Source organism: Hippoglossus hippoglossus, chromosome 9, assembly GCF_009819705.1.
Source record: "Hippoglossus hippoglossus isolate fHipHip1 chromosome 9, fHipHip1.pri, whole genome shotgun sequence".
NCBI lineage: Eukaryota > Metazoa > Chordata > Actinopteri > Pleuronectiformes > Pleuronectidae > Hippoglossus > Hippoglossus hippoglossus.
Genome location: NC_047159.1, coordinates 12,453,294 through 12,471,223, shown reverse-complemented (window position 1 = coordinate 12,471,223; position 17,930 = coordinate 12,453,294). Strand labels below are relative to the sequence as shown.

Below are 17,930 nucleotides of genomic sequence, written 5' to 3'. Positions count from 1 at the left end.
GAATGTTTTGTCTGGGGTTTTCCAGGGAGCCATCCAGGGGCCAGAAGAGTTTGTTGAAGGAATGGCTCTTGGGGTGAAGGCTCTGGTGGGAGGAGCCGTAGGTAAGCACCAAATTAATCTATATATTATATGTCTGTTCAATAGAACGTGATCCAATTTAGTAGAATATAGAAAAGGGTAGAATAGGTTCTATTCTATTATAATCTATTCTTATATACAGTACAAAGTCAAATGGAATAAAGTGAGACATAGTGACAGTTCTCCAGCAAAAAAACAACTTGCCATTTCATACAGTATAGTAACTCGTACCCATTCATATCTGCCGTGCAGGGGGTATAGCAGGAGCGGCCTCCAGGATAACAGGTGCCATGGCAAAGGGCGTCGCCGCCATAACGATGGATGAGGACTACCAGCAGAAGAGACGAGAAGCTATGAACAAACAACCCAGTGGCCTGAGAGAAGGGCTGACCCGGGGTGGAAAAGGACTGGTGTCTGTATGTACAATGTTTTTATTGTTTGTAAAAAAAAAAATTGCATATCAACAAAAAAGACCCACCTTTGACCCTGGCTGCTGAAATTGTGAAATTATAATTATTTATATTAGCGATCCTGTAATTTAGCCTGAAACTGACCACGGAGGATTTTGCCATAATAAGTGATTTGAAACTATTTGGTAAAGTATATTTTCTTCATTTCAGGGGTTTGTGAGTGGGATCACAGGGATCGTTACCAAACCAATTAAAGGTATGTTGACCTTTGACCAAATGAATATCGTAAAATAAAGAAATCACATGCTATAAAATATTATAGAAGATTAGATAAATGCTTTACGACTACTAGTATCCATATTAATTTCCATGAGTGTGATGATGATGATGATGATGATGATGATGATGATGATGATGTGGATGTGCAGGAGCTCAGAAGGAGGGTGCAGCTGGCTTCTTTAAAGGTGTTGGGAAAGGTCTGGTCGGTGCAGTAGCCAGACCCACAGGAGGCATTATCGACATGGCCAGCAGCACGTTTCAAGGGATCAAGAGGTATGGTTGTTTCTGTGTGTGCAGTGTGTACTCCCACGTGTGTGTGTGTGTGTGTGTGTGTGTGTGGGTTGATATGTTTAGAAGAATTTAGAACATGCATTTAGGGACATGGTGAAGAAACTTTATATGTGTGTTTGCATGTACTGTGTTTAATTTGGATGCTGGTGTGCTGTAGTCAACCTGTGTCTATGTATGTAGGCATCCCTGTCTTCTGAGTGCACGCATGAGGATCTTTGTGACATCTCTGCATCTTGTCGTGTTTTTAGGGCGGCAGAGACTTCACAAGACATTCAGTCTCTGCGTCCACCTCGCTTCATCCACGAAGATGGTGTCATACGCCCATATAAGGAGAGGGAAGGCATCGGCAGTCAGATGCTCCAGGTAAGACGGAAATCTCTTCATCACCAGCTCTCCATAGTCGGACTCAGGCAACAAGACTCGGTCATTAGTTTGTATTTTAACTGAGATGAGAAAGATTTCGATTCAGGACTTGCTGCATTGCAACTGAATTTATCATTATTTATTATGTATTTATTATTTCTGTGACAACAAGGACACCAACCCATATGGGACCATGCTCATGTTTGCTGCTGGAGTTCTGTGTTCAGCTTTTAATTTTGTATTTCTTTTAAACCATCCTCCCTTCGGCCTGCTTTATTTTAATTATCCTTAAGTGTTGTACTTGCTTAAGAGATTTAATCGTCCTGTTAACATCACTAGAGAGCCAGTCAGCTCACTTTTCTGTGATAAATACACTCCTGTGGGTGTTTGCATTATACGAAAGTGAAATTACACATTTGCAACTAAAGCGAGTAAGCGAAAGTAGAGAGAAATGTGATAACTCAGTCAGTTCCAAAGCAAAGTTTTCTGAGTTACTTTGTGTTTTCACTCATTCAAAGGAAGAAACATGTTGTGTATTTAACTGCAGCACATCTACTGTGCTGTGCCACCTCACTGTCTTCCTCTGTTGATCGTTGATTTTTTTGCGTATTGAGCTTCATCTGGATGAAAGTGTTGTCCCCAAGGTTTTAGAGGGAAGAATTAATATCATGTTGTTGATTAGCACTTTAACCTGAGTGTGTTTCAAAGCCAGTTCCATGAATCTCCCTGTAGATTTTAGTGAAGAGTTTTGATGCTGCTTCATTTAAACGACAAGCTTTAAGCTGTGGGTCACTTTGTTGTGCTGACGTTGTCTAACAGTTATGCTGGATGGAGTGGGTTGAAGTGTCTGCATTCGAGTCTCAGGTCAGAGCTTTAGTATTTAGACAGTAGTTGGGACTGTGTGTAGGATTCTGCCTTAAATTTACGGATATGTGACAAATTTAAGTCCTACAGCCATTAGGAGATGAGCTATCCTGGCAGTTTTTTTATTTACACATTACAACAATATTTACTTCCTGTTTGGTCTCTTTTACTCAGCACAACATGGTGTAAATAACCAGACAATTAATTTACATAACGTAAAGTTTGCAACAGCTTCATTGCTCCTTTGTAAGAAATCTCTACCAGAGAGATTCTGCAAAAACTGATTCACTTCATTTGTCATGTTTCTCCTCATTTTCTTTTTTTTCTTTTACTCTCTTATTTGTCACTCATCTGTATCAACAGCTTCAGACCGTGTGTGTCTCTTTCAATGTGTTAGTAACTCATTGTTTTTCTCCCGCTAAATAACAACAGATCCACTACAAATCCCAGTGAAAGCCCCAGTTTGTGCCTAGTTTTGTGTTCCTGTTGTAGCTGTTGTTTGAAATCTTCTACAAATACATTGTGGCTGAAAATAATCGCCTTTATTCTACGTGTAGGAAACTCCTGAAAGCAAAGCGAACATAACTGTGCTTAATCCAACAAGATAAAGGAAAAATAACAGAACTATAGCAGAATATTCTCTAAGAGATACAAGGACAAACATGCTCTCACTTTGGTCTCAGTGTCTTCAATTGACACAGTGTAGCATAAAAGTTCATTATTTTAGTTCCTGCAGCGCTTTACATTTTATTATTTAACCACTACATTAGCGTGTGAAGCTTCATCCCATTTATAGGCCCATTTACATTTTTACAAAGCGTATGAGTGTCTCCAAGAGCTTTTAAAACATTGTTCAATGGAGCAAGTTGAGATCAGATGTGTCACAGTTAATTATTATTAACAGATGTCTTGTAAACCTAAACCGTGCGTGAGGAGATTTGAAGCAGTAAGTTGTGGTAACTTTGGGGAAAATAAAAGAATGAACAGTATTAACATCCGTCCTCAGTGATCCGGTCACTATTCAGCTGACGTCCTCTTACCTGCTACAGCTAGGAATCAAATGTATTTTTATTCTTTACACACACACACACACACACACACACACACACACACACACACACACACACACACACACACACACACACACACACACACACACACACACACTGTAAACTCAAGACTGGCTGAAAACAACCTAATTTGGTGTTTGCGGACACAAATTGCACTTGTGATCGTGTCTCTCAGGACGAACGTTAGAAACAATCTGAACAGGGCCAGAGAGACGGTGGAGATGATCCTTACAGTCCAGTCGTGTCCTCGTAGAAACAGGCTGCGTCTCTCTCTGCTCTGACCCTGCCTCTTCTCTCTTGTCGTGTCCACAGATGAGATTGGTCTACACTGAATGGAGTAGAAGTGGCTCAGAGGATGAGAGTGATGAGGAAATAGACTAGAAGCTAGTAGTGACAGCTGTAGTGTGTAGTCGGTGCTGCAGTTTGTTTTCTGCAGCACCGACTTTTGTACATTTAAACTAGAGAAAGGCCTTTGAGTAGTTTAAAAAGTGTGTTTCATTTATATTTGTAGTTTTCTTTATTTTTGTGTTTTCTTTATTTTTTCTCTGTCATTACCTTAGATTTTTTCCCCTATCATTTCCAACAAAAGAAACCTTGTCATTGTTTGTTTGTCGTCCATTATTTCCTCATTATTATTCTTTTTTTTTCAAGTGTCTGTTTTCTTTTTAAAATATTTGTTTCATTTCATTTCATTGCATTTTTGTTCTTAATAAAAAGTTTTTAAACCTCCAACTTCCATTTGTTTCATGCCATCTTTCCTCACCACCCCTCAACATTTTTCACTTCCATTCGAGTTACGTTTTACACGGAGGATCATGAGTAGCTTACGCTTATTTCCAGTAAGAACGTTGAAGCGTACAACTTGGTATAGACATATTTGAGTTTCTTTCTGGGTTGTAGTCTTTCCTCATGTTTTTTGTTTATCCTCTTTCTGTCTTCTTTCAGAAAATTGAGAATGGACGTTTTGCCAAGTACCGATACTTTGCTCATGCCAAGGTCAATGATTGTGATCTCCTCATGATCACCAAGAGGTGAGGTTTATTCATCATCTGAAGAGAACATTTTACTGTTTTATTGTTGAAAGGTTATTGCTAAAATGGACATTTTATCATGTCTTTGCGCTTTATTAAAAGTTGTTAAATCAGCATCCATACCAGTGATGGGAGTCCTGTGCATTTAACCCCACTGGATGGTGTTGAATAGCTTACACTTAATCTTTTATCCCATTTTAACTTTGTGATTTTTGCTGCAGGGGAATATTCTTTGTGACCAAAGGCACATTCGGTCAACTGACCTGTGAATGGCAGTATCTGTTTGAAGAGTTCACCAAGGACCCGACGATTGTTGAGGACCGACGACTACGCATTGAGGCCAAGGTATAAAAAGTTAAATCCAAATCAGAAGCTTTTTACCCTGAGGAGTTTTGTCATGCCTCTGCGCCAGCGACAGCCAGGTGGTGGACATATCATGTTTTCCGGGTTGTCCGTCTTCAAATGTGGTACAAATGTCAGAGATGAACTGATTAGATTTCAGAGGTCAAAGGTCACAGTAAACTCTTTAATACCACAGATTATTAACAGTAATTCAACAGATGGTTCCTTGTTTTCTGTTCTGCAGGAGAGAGTAAAATCCGTCTTCCATGCCAAAGAGTTTGGGAAGATCATAAACTTCAGAACTCCTGAGATAGCCACGGTGAGTTCAGGATTTTGACTCTAACATGCTCCTATTTACGTCTTTAAGATGCATCCCAGTTTTCCTTATAACGTAACTTTGATTCTTTTTTTTATTTCAGTGGGTTCTAACCAAACTGGAGGACGCACGAGACAGTTTACCCAAATACTAAATCATTGAGAGGGGAGCGAAACAATGAAAATGAAAAGAAAGAAAACGTATATACGGACTCAGTCTGTGTGTGTCAGTGCCTTGGTTCTTAACTGCATGCTCGTTTTGTTTACCTCCATGTGTGAGCAGTGCTAAAAAAACGCACAAACCACGTTGTATGTTGACTGTTGGTGTGTGTTGGGCTTGAGAGACTGAGGGAGTAGTTGGTTTGTGCATGCCAACGGTAGTGCTGCAAATGAACAGCATTCATTCACCACAGATGCGCGGTCCATGCTCTACTTGCACTTGTTCATTTGCGCACACATCTAGGGATATCTAATTAATTATTTTATTAAAACTACTGCTTGAGTCTTGAGTTTACCTGGTTCAGTCTGCTGGTGACATTTGGATTTCCAGTTCTCCATAGCCCTTCTTGCCAAACTCAAATCCTCACTAAGTTACTTATTTCATCTGCTTTCACTGAACATATTTCAAGTTGTATTTCACTGTGGAAATGTGACACTGCTATAATGAGCAGGCCCGGATCTAGACCGCTCAGATCAGGTGGGCAATTGGAAATTTCCCCCTGCATACTTCTAGATCCGGGCCCGATGACAAGCGTTAGAAAACAGCTCAAATGATAGTAAGGCCAAATAATCTATAATTGTTGTAGCACATTTAATATGCACTGTTCATTTCACTGGATTATTCAAAAGGGAAGCTAATTTAAATTTTATTCATTCAAAATGTGCATCATGGAAATCTGTTTTCTTTTTATTTCTCAATATTGTTCCTCCTTTTTTATACATTTCTTCAAGATAAAGACTCTTCCGTGTGTGATTTAGAGACGCATGCTATTTTTATACTCACATGTATGAAGCTGCTGTGTATTGATTCTCGTATAATATTCTATCTGTATATAAACATCCTAACACAATAGTCTGTTTTATGGCATTGCAAATTGTAATTTTACGACTTTTATGTTTTTATACCACACGTATGCGATGTCAACTATGTGGAGGATTTAAAAAGAAATGGATGCTAGTTGTGATCAGCTGCTGTTTACGCTGACATATATTTTAAAGGTTTGCTTTTGGTTTCGGGTGCATCGCAGTTTAATACGACTAAATATTTCTCTTGCCAATAATTTTGTTATTTATGTTTCAGAGGATCAAAATGTTCACTGCAGTGACTTATCCCTTTTTCTTGCTTTTGTCCAAAAAATTAATAAAGTATGTGTTTTGAACTTCAAAGCTCTCTATCTTTTATTTCATGTACCCTGAAAATCTCAAACATGTAAGTTGCACGCTTTATTACATAAATATAATTGCTTGTTTTAAATTACGCTACATAAATATAATTTCTATCTCTCCTGAGACAAAACAGTTTTTTCAAAGCACAACTCCGATTATTTACATTTAAAACAAGATCAGCTCAGTGACTTTCTTGAGTAAATAAGCCAAAGAACAGACACAGGGGCCTAAGGAAAAAAATATTTCTACACAATATTAAAGCAGCACTATGTCACTTTTTACTGAGCAAGAGCGCCCCCTGCAGCCACACGTGATTCATTCTGTTGGGCTCAATGTCCAAAAGTGTTCTCGTGAAGAGAAAAAAACAAACATATCAATCTGTCGACTGGAGCTGAGTGGAAACACAACAGAACAGTTGTTATTACCCATGATTCAAACTCTCAAAAGTTTCCTCGCTGATTATTAGAGATTAAGGCATATTTTTTAAAGACTTTTAATTATTTTTTAACTTATAAACATTTCATTACTCTTGAACTTGTTGGGCCTGATTCTGACCGTTTAAGCTGCGACAATCAGTCTCACAGGAGATCGGACCCGCTCGCTCATGCCACATAGAGCAAGAACAGACATTTAGGATGAGGAGTGGGAGTGAGTGTCACCATTCTCCCTCTTCTGGGGGAGAAAGTCAGTGAACCATCAAACTTATTTTGAAGCTGCTATTATGAGGCGAAAAACCTGCATAGTGTTGCTTTAAATCAAGGCTGAACTGTACTAACGCTCTCACTATATATCAATTAAAACACACTTTCTCTACACAGAAATTAAATCTAAGAAGTAACAAGTCATGATGTAACTTTCCACTAATTTTCACATTCTCACTTCTTCAGGAAACATATCACAGCAGATATACAGTAAAGGTTGGATATATCTGTTACAACATGTTCATATTCTCTTTGGCTGGATTTGGACATGAAAATAAAATCTTAAAATGAAAATGAATGAAAATATTTCATCCTAAATAGATGATCTTTTTGTTTTATGTAATTTTCTCTTATTCAGCCTCTCGTCATGTCTCTGTCCTCCTGAAGCCCTTCGTCTCCTCTGCTGCTCTCCTCCTCCTCCTCCTCCTCCTCCTCCTCTTTACACCAGGTTGAACTCCTTCAGGTTGTGTCTGAGGATGGTGTCTTTGACGGCGACGAAGACGAAGCGGATGTTTTCTGTGTCTGTGGCGCAGGTGAAGTGAGGGTACAGAGTCTTGTCCTTGTCCGGGTTTTGTTCTTGGTACATCTTCAGGATGAATTCCTGAGCTGCTCCAGGATCCTTCTGAGGTCCTGCAATTCAGGGTCGACGTTATTTCACTGTGGCGTCAGAAAATTCTACATATAAATGATTTGTATAATTAGATAAAGAAAAGGAAAACGATCCGGCCTGTTCTTTAGATATTTAAAACTATAATGAGAAACCAATACTGCCTGCGGGCAAATATTAGTACTCAGTGGGAATATTACTGGAGAGTGCGTCTCCAGACGGTAACATCTTTATGGATGTTTTAATGGACAACAGTAGGATTTCTCCCAGTGCTGCTGATGGTGAATCTGACTGTGATCCTCCCTCATGCACCTACAAATCACCCACCGGCTACAGCGTATCGTTGTTTCTCCTTGTGTCTGGTCTGTTTTTCAACATTTTATATGTCACCATTTACACTTGATGTACCACATATACCACAAGTTTATCACTGGGTCTGTGCACGATACCTCTGGCCTCTGCTTTTTGTGGCGATAACATACGTATGTAGGGTTCTTCATTATTTAAGAAATGCCCACACTAAGGCATTTGAATCAGGGGTGTCACACAACCCTTAGTTAGATATCAATGTGTCTGAAACCAAAGAGATCATTTTGCACTTAACAAAATTCTAACACTTCAAGATGATTTTACACACAGTCTGACGAACCTGTGAATTCAGGGAAGTAAGTGCATAAGTTAGAGTGAATGATCTTCTCCTTCAGGATGTCAGTCTTGTTCAGGAAAAGTATGATGGAGGAGCGCTGGAACCACGGGTAGGTGATGATGGTTTTGAACAGGGCCTTGCTCTCCTCCATACGGTTCTGACAGAAAACATTTCAGAGCATAAAGAGGCAGGTAGTGACGACACATTTGAAAGGATCAGAAGTCTGGTGCACGATCGACCTGCTGCCGAACTGAACTCTCACCTCGTTGTCACACTCCACCAGGACCTGGTCGTACTCGCTGAGCGCCACCAGGAAGATGATGGAGGTGACGTTCTCAAAGCAGTGGATCCACTTCCTCCGCTCTGACCTCTGACCCCCCACATCCACCATCCTACCACAACAACAGCCACAGAACCACGTCACATCAGTTCCAATGTAAAACAATTGAGCTGTTACAGACAACGTTTTTATGTTGGGTCTTACCTGAAAATGACATTCTCCATGTCAAACGGGTATTCTATGATACCTGTGGTCGGCACTCGGACTCTGAGGATGTCCTGAAGGTCAGGCATATAGGTCGGCTGAGAAATTCGATCCAGGTCGGTGAGATAGCTGGAAAACATGCGCAGAAAATAAGCAGCGGGAAAAATAAAAGAAGTGAAAAAAAAAGAAACTGAATATTATGGATTTTGTGGCTATTTGGACAGAAGATATTCTAACTCACAGAATTTAACAGAATATGAGCAACATGACTTCATTTATAACAAACACATGAAGTAGTTAGCTGAGGTCTATGAGTTAATAAGTTCTGCTTTCACATGTGAAATCATTAGAGACATAGAAGGGAAGTGAAAGAGAAAGTCCTTCACTACAACAGAGAACAAATATGACGTATTTCAGTTTAAACTGTATATCCAAAAATAGCAACTAAAAAGTTGTTGTTATTTTCAGTGTAAAAAACAAAAACAGGTCCTTAATAATTTCTAATTGATAATTGATCATTTATAATTGATATTCCACTATCATTCACAGTTTCTCTTTGTATTTACAACAGGAGGCATTGAAACCCTATAATCAGGGTAACAGCGAGAAATGCAAAGTGGCCAATCCCCTTATATAAATAAATATATATATAAATATATATATAGTCTTAAATTTTAACTTTGCAGTAAATATATTGAAGTTGTCTTTAAGTGTCTTCAATGTTACTGTGACGACCCGTCCGGACTGAACTTTCACTTTCATTTTATTTTGTTTGTCACTAACTCTGTTCATGAACTCCAGCTTCACTTCCTGCCACAGCACTCAGAGCACCTGCCCTCACACTCACTTCCTGTAGGTTGTCTCTGTGCCGCATGTCGATCCTTCAGCAGTCGTTCCTCACAGTGCCTGTTTTTGTTTGTGCTCTCTAAGCTTCGCTGCCTTGTTTAACTCGTGTTTAGATTTAGTGATTTCTGCCTGTGGACTCCCTGCAGTGTTTTCATCGCTGACTGCCTCCACGTGTACGACCTCTGTCTGCATTAAGACTGTGGATTGGAACTTTTGAGTTTCTTTCCTTATTCCTGCATGTGGCTCTCTGTTCTGGGTCCAGTCAGGTGGTCTGGCCCCTGAATGCACCGCTGACCAGCTCCATCCAAACAGTAGTTCACTCAGGTGACTGGGTTACTGATCGTCCCACGTACCTGAAGTGATCGTGCTTTTAAAGTTGTGGCCCAACACTATGCAATACTCTTCTTATAGTCTCAACTCAAAACCCTTTTGTTCACACTGGCTGTCTCACCGTGCTTCATGTTTGAATCCATGCATTTTTCTAATCTTTTTGCTGCATTTTTATTTTTGAATGCATATATTTATTGTGCATTACTTCTTTCTTGTGTTCACACTTTGTACTTGAAGCATATCCTGTTAATTGAGACTGTCTTTAATATTTGTAGGCCTTGTTCTGTGCATTGCTTTGCATTACACAGTATGTGTGTCCCTGTTGATTTGTCTAGTTTCTATCAAATCTGTGATGACCATGTGGCAGAGCAGGAGAGAGCAGGATCAGTGTGTGGATGTTATCAGATAACTAACTGAATGTGTAACTCTCACTATTTGGTGGAGTCTGACAGCTGGTACTCTCTGCGGCGGTCGTAGCAATCCTGTATTCCTTTATCGGTCCACAGGCGCTTGATGGCCGTCGCCATGCTTTCACCCAAATCCTCCACCTTATCCACCTCCAACTCCAGGATGGCGTTTGCAGGGCCCTGTAAACACACACAGACGGACACAGAGACAAATAAGACAAATATACAATGGATTTCCCCAACTTCCAATTTGACAAAGGATCAAATATAAAGGAAAGACAAATATTAACCAAAGTAAACCAGGGCTTTTGAGTTAGCCTACCTTGTTCTGGGGATCAGCGAAGGATATATGGAGTGTCTCCATGGCTCGGATCATCGTCTGCATGGACGTGTAGATGTTCTGGTAGACCAGTTTGATGTAGTTCTTCTTGTCCTCAGCTGTGAATCCTCCTCCGTGTATAATCCTCATCTGTTTGATGAAGGTGCTCTTTCCACTCTCTCCAGTACCTGGTGGACACAGCAACCGTTAAATCCAATAACCTCTTTTTACATATGAGCACTTTTATCATAACATATCGTGTTCACAAGAATGGGACAGACAGACGAGCATAAAAAGTGAAACCAGCTATTATTCAGTTCAAGACAGAGATAATTCATTTACTGCTGAGAAGTACAAGAGATTCAATTTTTAATGTATTGATTTTTTATATATAATTTACAAATGCAATCTATATTGAAGAACTGTATCAGGGTAAAGATGTAGCTTAATTCTGCTGCAATGTCAATATTCCGGTACAAGTACCTCAAAGTTGTGGCGAAAAGTGTAGATTGTGCAGTACTTGAATAAATGTATTCGTATTCCAGCACTCTTCAACATACGCTGTGATCTGACAGCTTCACTACAAAAGTCCTCTGTCTGTCTCTGTGAAACTCGTTGCTCGGAGTCAAGCTGGAGTAAATACTAAACAACCTGTAACAACCATTGATTCGTTAGATAAACAGGCAAACTGAATGATTTGAATGTATATTTGACTGCCAAAAGGACGTCTGTGAACGTGTGGGTGCTGCAGGTGAGAGACGTCCTCTCCAGGTGAACTTTGACTTAAATCAAACTGAGATGAAAACATTTGATTCCAGAAGTTGAGAATAAAAGGAGTTAATAGGTAATAGATTACTGAAGGTGTTAAAAATAAATTGGGTGTATTGTAGATATGAAGCACCTCCTTGGCTATGTGGAAATAAACCAGTGCTTCACTTTAAGTGAGCTGGGAGTGACCACCACATCCACAACCACAGTAACTGACACTATAACAGGTTTATAACTAGGGTTTCAGCTTCAGCTGGAGCTTTTAGGGAAAGTGGTCTTAACACAAAATAGCATAATGCTGAGAGTGGATTAAAGTGCTGAGCAAATGTGTTAGGGCTCTGTAGAGAGAGAGAGAGAGAGAGAGAGAGAGAGAGAGAGAGAGATTTTTCGATACAAGCTTATAATAATAATAATAATAATAATAATAACGGAATATATAACTGTGTCATTAGCGTAACAATGATATGTTACTTTATGTTTACTGAAGATATGACCTAAGGGCAGCATATAAATTGAGAATAACAAAGGACCCAGGATTGACCCTTGTGGAACACCATGACTGAATTGTGAAATTGAAGATACAACACTCTGTACAATCTTTACATTTCAATACTATCGATTCCAAATGCATTGATTCCAAATGCACTGATCCACATGTTCTACAACTGTTTTATAATCAGCTCTCTCTCTCTCTAAAGCCATTATCAGACATGACCCGTGAATCCAGCGGGGGATCCCATGCTGTGTTCTTACATCAAATTCTCCTGGATTTTATACATGGAGGTCAGGCAGATAAAGTCAAGCATAAACTGCAGAGCCTCTCACTCTGACATTTGCATTCACACACTTCCTCCTGAGAAACCGAGGATCTACAACATGTTAAGTGCGTGTCTGAAAGCAGGTTTACAAACCCACACACACACACAGAGTCTCAGAGTCTCTTACAGCATAAGCTCCTAATTTTCTCATTCAGATTAGATGACACTGAATCTTTTTGTTTAACAAATGTGAGTTTTTTAACAGTCCTGAATATTGGAAGTCGTCATGTTTGTTAATGTCATGACGACTTGTCTGCCATGAGCAGTGGCACCAGTTTTCTGGTTTCCTGGATGCTTTGCATGACTTCATGAAGTTCAAGAGTCTTTACATCTTCGTAAACAAGTCTTAGACAAATCGTCTGCATTTGAATGCACCTTGTTTACAAGTCAAGTTTCTTGGAGATGGGGTGGGGGGGTGGGGTGGGGGTGGGGGGGGGGGGGGGGTGATCATGCATGTCTGCTATGTTTTGCTTGTTCAGAGAGAGTTGGCTTCCAATAAACTCAGTGTTAATCTTAATCTTCAAAGTAATTGACTGATAACTTAATAGCTCTGTCAGTGAACCACCCTATAGATTACTGTATGCTTCATATTATATGACAGAATTTGTCCCAGGTGGGTACATATAAATATAATATCATAACCACAGAATGTTTATTTGCCTACATTTGTGTCTTTGTGCACATCTGAGTGTGTGTGTGTGTGTGTGTGTGTGTGTGTGTGTGTGTGTGTGTGTGTGTGTCTAAGTCAAACAATGTGGTGTTTTACTGTTTTGCTAGGTGTGTTCAGTACTGACCACAGATGTCACCACACATACCCCATTCATCCCCATTCACATTCAATACACACACACACACACACGGATGACTCAGCGACATGACGTGATGTCGGCTGCTTGAATGAATGCAGAGTTTTTATCTCTGAGATAAGAACTACACACTCACATTTTTACACACAAATTATTTTCATGAATAAATTGTATTATTATTATTATTATAATTTACACTGTACGTATATATCAGTGTAGCTGTTTACCGTGATCTACGTTGGCAGACAATGTTATTCTGTGACAGTTTCACAAATATTTCATACATGTCATACAAGTTCCAGCAGAAGCATCAGGTGGTTTCAAAATAATAAACTATAAATAAACTTACATTTTATTTTTGAATACTGCCAGTTTCTCAGCAGTTTCAGATTATTTCTTTCTTCAAAACATAAACAGGAAATTAATCTCTTTTTCTAAATAGCAGCCATTCAATATGGCATCGTTATGTCTTCTTCAATTACTAAAACCAATAATTAACATTTTCTGTCCCTTAGCATGAATGAAAATATGTATTTCAGTTCTCTCCGTGTGTTTGGTGCTTGCCTGAGTCTAATTGTATTCATACTTAATGCTGATAACTACATATATGAAAATGCAGATGACTACATGGTTGATATTCTGTAAAAATGCTCAGAAAGTGCTTGTTTTTCCATATTGTCCATGACGTTCAGTCAAACTGCAGCTGAGCAAATGACTAATATTTGTATAATGTACCATCTACAGCTCAGGTTTCTTTCAAGTCTGAGACTGTGGTTCTCTCCGCAGACTCAACAGGGAAAAAGTGCCCCCCCATAGTTTCCTTACTTAATTAGAGAAAAACAAAATCCCTCCAAACTACTGTATCTCTGAACTACATCTTTAACCGCATCACACGTATTTAAGCTATGATCTGTGAGTAATGTAATATTTCTTCACTTCCAGTCACTGAGGCCCAGCTCACACTTTGGAAACCTGATGGTCCAGATCAGTGCTGACATGTCCGTGTTGTCCTAAAACCACTGAACCACTGAACTGCCGCTCTTCCTCTCTGGGGGTCTGACTGTGACCATTATAATGAAATCCACTGAGAGCTCTGAGTTACTCTGACTCATAAATGAACGCTCAAAAAATGACTTGCTTATCTTACATGTAACTAGAGGGTAAGATTCAAGATACTCACTGTGTTATGTGGACAGAACTATTGCTAATCGCGGAGGCTCATCATTTTTTGGAAGTTACACTTTTTAATTCTTTGTGAGTGAGTTTTGAACACAGTCATCTTTTTTTTCTGGTGACCTGCTACTCCTGCTTTATTTCATCACACTTTACCAGAATCCACTTCATGATCTATATTCATTTCTGGCACCTTTTCAGATCCTGTCTATACAATGTGTTGGCCATCTACTTTACAGTCAGCAGGAAAATTAATTATCAGAACAAATTAAATTGGATTTAAAGTAAATGTTGCTTTAGCATTTATGGGCAGCAACCAGAAAAATCACCCTCTGGGAGAGTGGTGGAGGAAAAGCTACGGCTCTCGTCCTGCCCAGGGATGGTTTTGCATGATGTTTGCATGAGGTGCGTGCAGCAGCTACTTCTGTCTGACCGAGGCCTCGACAGTGACTCATTTCTATGAAGTGCTCCCAAACGCCTGCATTTAAATGGGTGTGGCACCAAGCTCTGATAGACGCTCTCTTGATGCCATGTGGCAAAAACTCTGTTTCCTCTTTCAAGTGCTCCGCTCGTTGTTCCCAAAGCTACATTCGTTTTAAAAAGTAATCAATGAAGAGAGGGGAATTGGTTCAGTAATCCAAACAGAGCAGGCAGGTAACATTAAAACCTTTGGTGAAGAAACACCTGACATGGATTCAGAAGAGGCCGGGACTCAGCCACAATGATGTAGTAGACCTTTGCATTAGATAATAGGCTACACTCAGCTAGTACTTTGACTTCAAATACTTTAAGTGAATTAAAAAGCAAGTATTGACTTACTTTTACTTAGGTAGAAAACTTAATGTGGTACTTTTACTTGACTAAAATTTTTTTGTACTGTTACTGAAGTAAAATGTTTATTCTTCCGCCGCCACTGGTCAAAGATGTTTGATACAAGAAGGAACCCATGGTCAATGTTCCTATGTATTCTATATAGAGCACTTTATATATATATATATTATATAACGCCTGACCCTGCTGGAGGTCAGTGAGCTCAAGGAACTGAGCAGAGTTTCTATATCATCAGAATCTTCACATTTAAAAAAGACCAAACACCATGACACAGGACAAGGACAAATACAATGACCCAATAGGATTAATGACCCTGTCTATCAATACTATTATAGTTTTCCTGATTTGCTTTTCATAGTAGTTTTCGTGGTCCTGGCAAAACTCACATTAGGTTGGAGTCTATGACAACAGGGGACGAGAAAACGCCCGCAGACAACTTGCTCAAGGATGAAATGTTCAGTGCGTAAAATTGATGGCATGGCCGTGGAGCGCAGCAGCGCGCACACTCTGAATGTTTGTGGGAAGAAGCCAGTGCCAGTGCACCACAGCCGGAGACAAGACACGAGGGATGAGGAGGAAGGAAACGTCAAGAACAGTTAGATATGAAACTTGTGCGTCCTCACTATTCATGACATGTATGAGTATTGTAGCCATTCCGTTCCCTATAATAAAATACAGGAAATCGCCATGCTGCTGGGTGCTGCTCCACCTGCCATGATGTGTGTCCAGGTGTGGTCAGGAAGCAGTCATAGCAAATTGAAAGCTATTTTTGGAGCAGCATTACATTCAGTCACTGCCACTACACGGTGTAAACCCAAGTATCAACATAAAAGATAATTGAAAGATAATTTTTCGCACTAAAAGTTTCATCCCCAAGACCACGTCCTCATTTTCACCGGTGTCACTCACTTACTTTGGGATGAAACTCTTGGTGCGTAAAGATTGTGACATAAAAACGATCTTTCAAAACCAAAGATCCTATTATGGCACAATCTTTACGCACCAAGTTTCATTCATTAAGACCAAATCCCCATTTTCTCCAGTGTCCCTTACTTCCTTTTGGATATGTTTTGTGTGAGACTGACTCTTGGTGATGTGACTGGTGCTCACCTAACAGCAGCAGCTTCAGCTCCCGGCGCGAGTCCTTCTTGTCTCTGCGCAGCTGCTTCTCGATCTCCTCGTTGATCCTCTGGTTCTCCTTATCGTCCGCCGACGCACAACATCCAGCCATCACTTCCCCCCAGAAACTGACCTGTCTGCTCTCCAATGATCCTCTGCTGTCACAATGAAAACAGGCGGCTTCTTCCCTCTCACACCTCACAAAGGACGAGGAAGAGGATGCAGATCATCTCTGAAATTAATTCCTTCTTTTTCCCACTCGAATCCCAATGAAAGGATGAGTTGAGTGAAGAAGAGGACGAGGAGGTGACTTTAAGGTTTTAAATGACTAGTCAGTGGTTGAATCCTTGTAGAAGAGAACAACTTTTTCGGAACCAGAGCTGCGGTTGGTCTGAAGCTGGAGGTCACTTGTTGAACTTTATTCAGGCGACTCGTTAGGGCGTGGCAACAGTTGCAAATAGAAGCAGGGATAAAATGGGAAGTGAACATCAGCACGTGCACTGTGTTGTCTCTACGCAGCAGGGACAAGATGAATACAGTGGTCAAATATGAATAGAGGAGTGTGGACACTTGGTTTCCACCAGAGAAAGCTGCGCAAATGTGCCAAGTAGAAAGAAGGAGCCAAAGGCGTCATGTATCTGAACTGGTAACATGGTTGACAGTTATTTGTCTTTATATGTTTTCATACCATCACGTCACACATGTTTTATAGTGACATCAGGGTGTGACACATCCTCTGACACTGCGCTGTCTTCTGGCGGCCACTAGGGGTCGTGAGGGTCAAACTTGAGTGAGTGAATATAGGTTGTTTCCTGGGCTCATGAGCAATTTAACATCTTCTGCACTTTTCAGTCATCTAGAGACCAGAAGCAAATTCCATGTAGTACCTGCAGAATTTATGAATGAGCATATCATCCAACAGTAAATGTGAATGCGTGTTCTCTAACCAGTCCTTAGAATAGCACTCTGCAGAGCACACATCTCCGTCAAGGCCCAACCGAATATTCTTTAGTGTTGTGTGTAACTGTGACAAAATAACCACAAGCAGTCTTGGTGCAGTTTTCTGTTTATCCACTCTTTTGTCCTGTGTTGAACACATTTCTCGACACATACAGAACATGTTTGATCAGGGAGGGAGGATGTGTCGGCTGCCGGATGAATTTCTCTGCTTTAGAATAAAACACCTCAACTCTCATTTCAAATGAGGCTCTAATGATTCCTCAGTATCTTCTGTCCTGGGATCTCTTACACAGATCATTTAACACATGTACATGAATCCTTCAAGTATTTAAAACCAGTGATGCATTTTCTTGCCTTGATTTACTGTACCATAAAAAGTTGTCTTATCTAATAACCACATAAACTTTATTTAGAATGTTAGGAGTTTTCAATCATGGAGTAAACAAAGCTATCTTCCTGTTTTTCCTTTTTTTACATCTTTTTATAGGTTTTCTCTTGTTATTCTGTTTTAGTTTGTCTGTTTGCATGTAAATAATATGAATGTCCTTAAAGGGGAAAAATAACCTCTAAGGGGAAACTCCACCTCACATGTTGCAGAAGAATAGGCCGTTCAGTGAGCACGTGTGTCGAGCTCGTCCACCCGTTTCTCCTGTGATAGGCCCCGCTGTCGATCAGGGGTTAAAGTC

At 40.0% G+C, this 17,930-nt stretch overlaps 2 protein-coding genes across 4 annotated transcripts in view; one reads left to right on the top strand and one right to left on the bottom strand.

The window, feature by feature from the left end:
- vps13a (vacuolar protein sorting 13 homolog A) overlaps window positions 1-6,429 on the top strand; it is a 36,318-nt gene extending 29,889 nt beyond the window's left edge. For 2 of the 3 annotated variants that reach the window (XM_034596436.1, XM_034596438.1), the window contains 9 exons: window positions 26-101; window positions 331-494; window positions 699-744; window positions 917-1,040; window positions 1,307-1,421; window positions 4,301-4,386; window positions 4,608-4,731; window positions 4,973-5,047; window positions 5,148-6,429. In XM_034596436.1, coding sequence (XP_034452327.1) covers window positions 26-101; window positions 331-494; window positions 699-744; window positions 917-1,040; window positions 1,307-1,421; window positions 4,301-4,386; window positions 4,608-4,731; window positions 4,973-5,047; window positions 5,148-5,198 — 861 coding nt within the window. In that variant the 3' untranslated portion in view covers window positions 5,199-6,429. Of the gene's footprint in view, window positions 1-25; window positions 102-330; window positions 495-698; window positions 745-916; window positions 1,041-1,306; window positions 1,422-3,667; window positions 3,990-4,300; window positions 4,387-4,607; window positions 4,732-4,972; window positions 5,048-5,147 lie in introns of those variants that run through there. The other variant, XM_034596437.1, reaches the window with a different exon arrangement.
- Window positions 6,430-6,935: 506 nt separating this feature from the next.
- LOC117768238 (guanine nucleotide-binding protein subunit alpha-14-like) lies at window positions 6,936-16,706 on the bottom strand. Its single transcript, XM_034596447.1, has 8 exons — window positions 16,276-16,706; window positions 10,773-10,957; window positions 10,476-10,630; window positions 8,868-8,996; window positions 8,646-8,775; window positions 8,387-8,540; window positions 7,563-7,760; window positions 6,936-7,528 (listed from the first exon to the last, which is right to left on the bottom strand). Exons 1-7 carry the CDS (start codon window positions 16,394-16,396, stop codon window positions 7,570-7,572), a joined length of 1,065 nt encoding a protein of 354 aa, XP_034452338.1. The 5' UTR covers window positions 16,397-16,706; the 3' UTR covers window positions 6,936-7,528; window positions 7,563-7,569.
- Window positions 16,707-17,930: the final 1,224 nt, after the last annotated feature.

Coding starts and splice junctions, on each gene's coding strand:
- LOC117768238 (XM_034596447.1), bottom strand. CDS start 16,396: ATGGCTGGATGTTGTGCGTCGGCGGACGATAAGGAGAACCAGAGGATC. Junction 10,958..16,275: donor GCTGAAGCTGCTGCTGTTAG/GTGAGCACCAGT, acceptor TGTGTCCACCAG/GTACTGGAGAGAGTGGAAAG. Junction 10,631..10,772: donor TCGCTGATCCCCAGAACAAG/GTAGGCTAACTC, acceptor GTGTGTTTACAG/GGCCCTGCAAACGCCATCCT.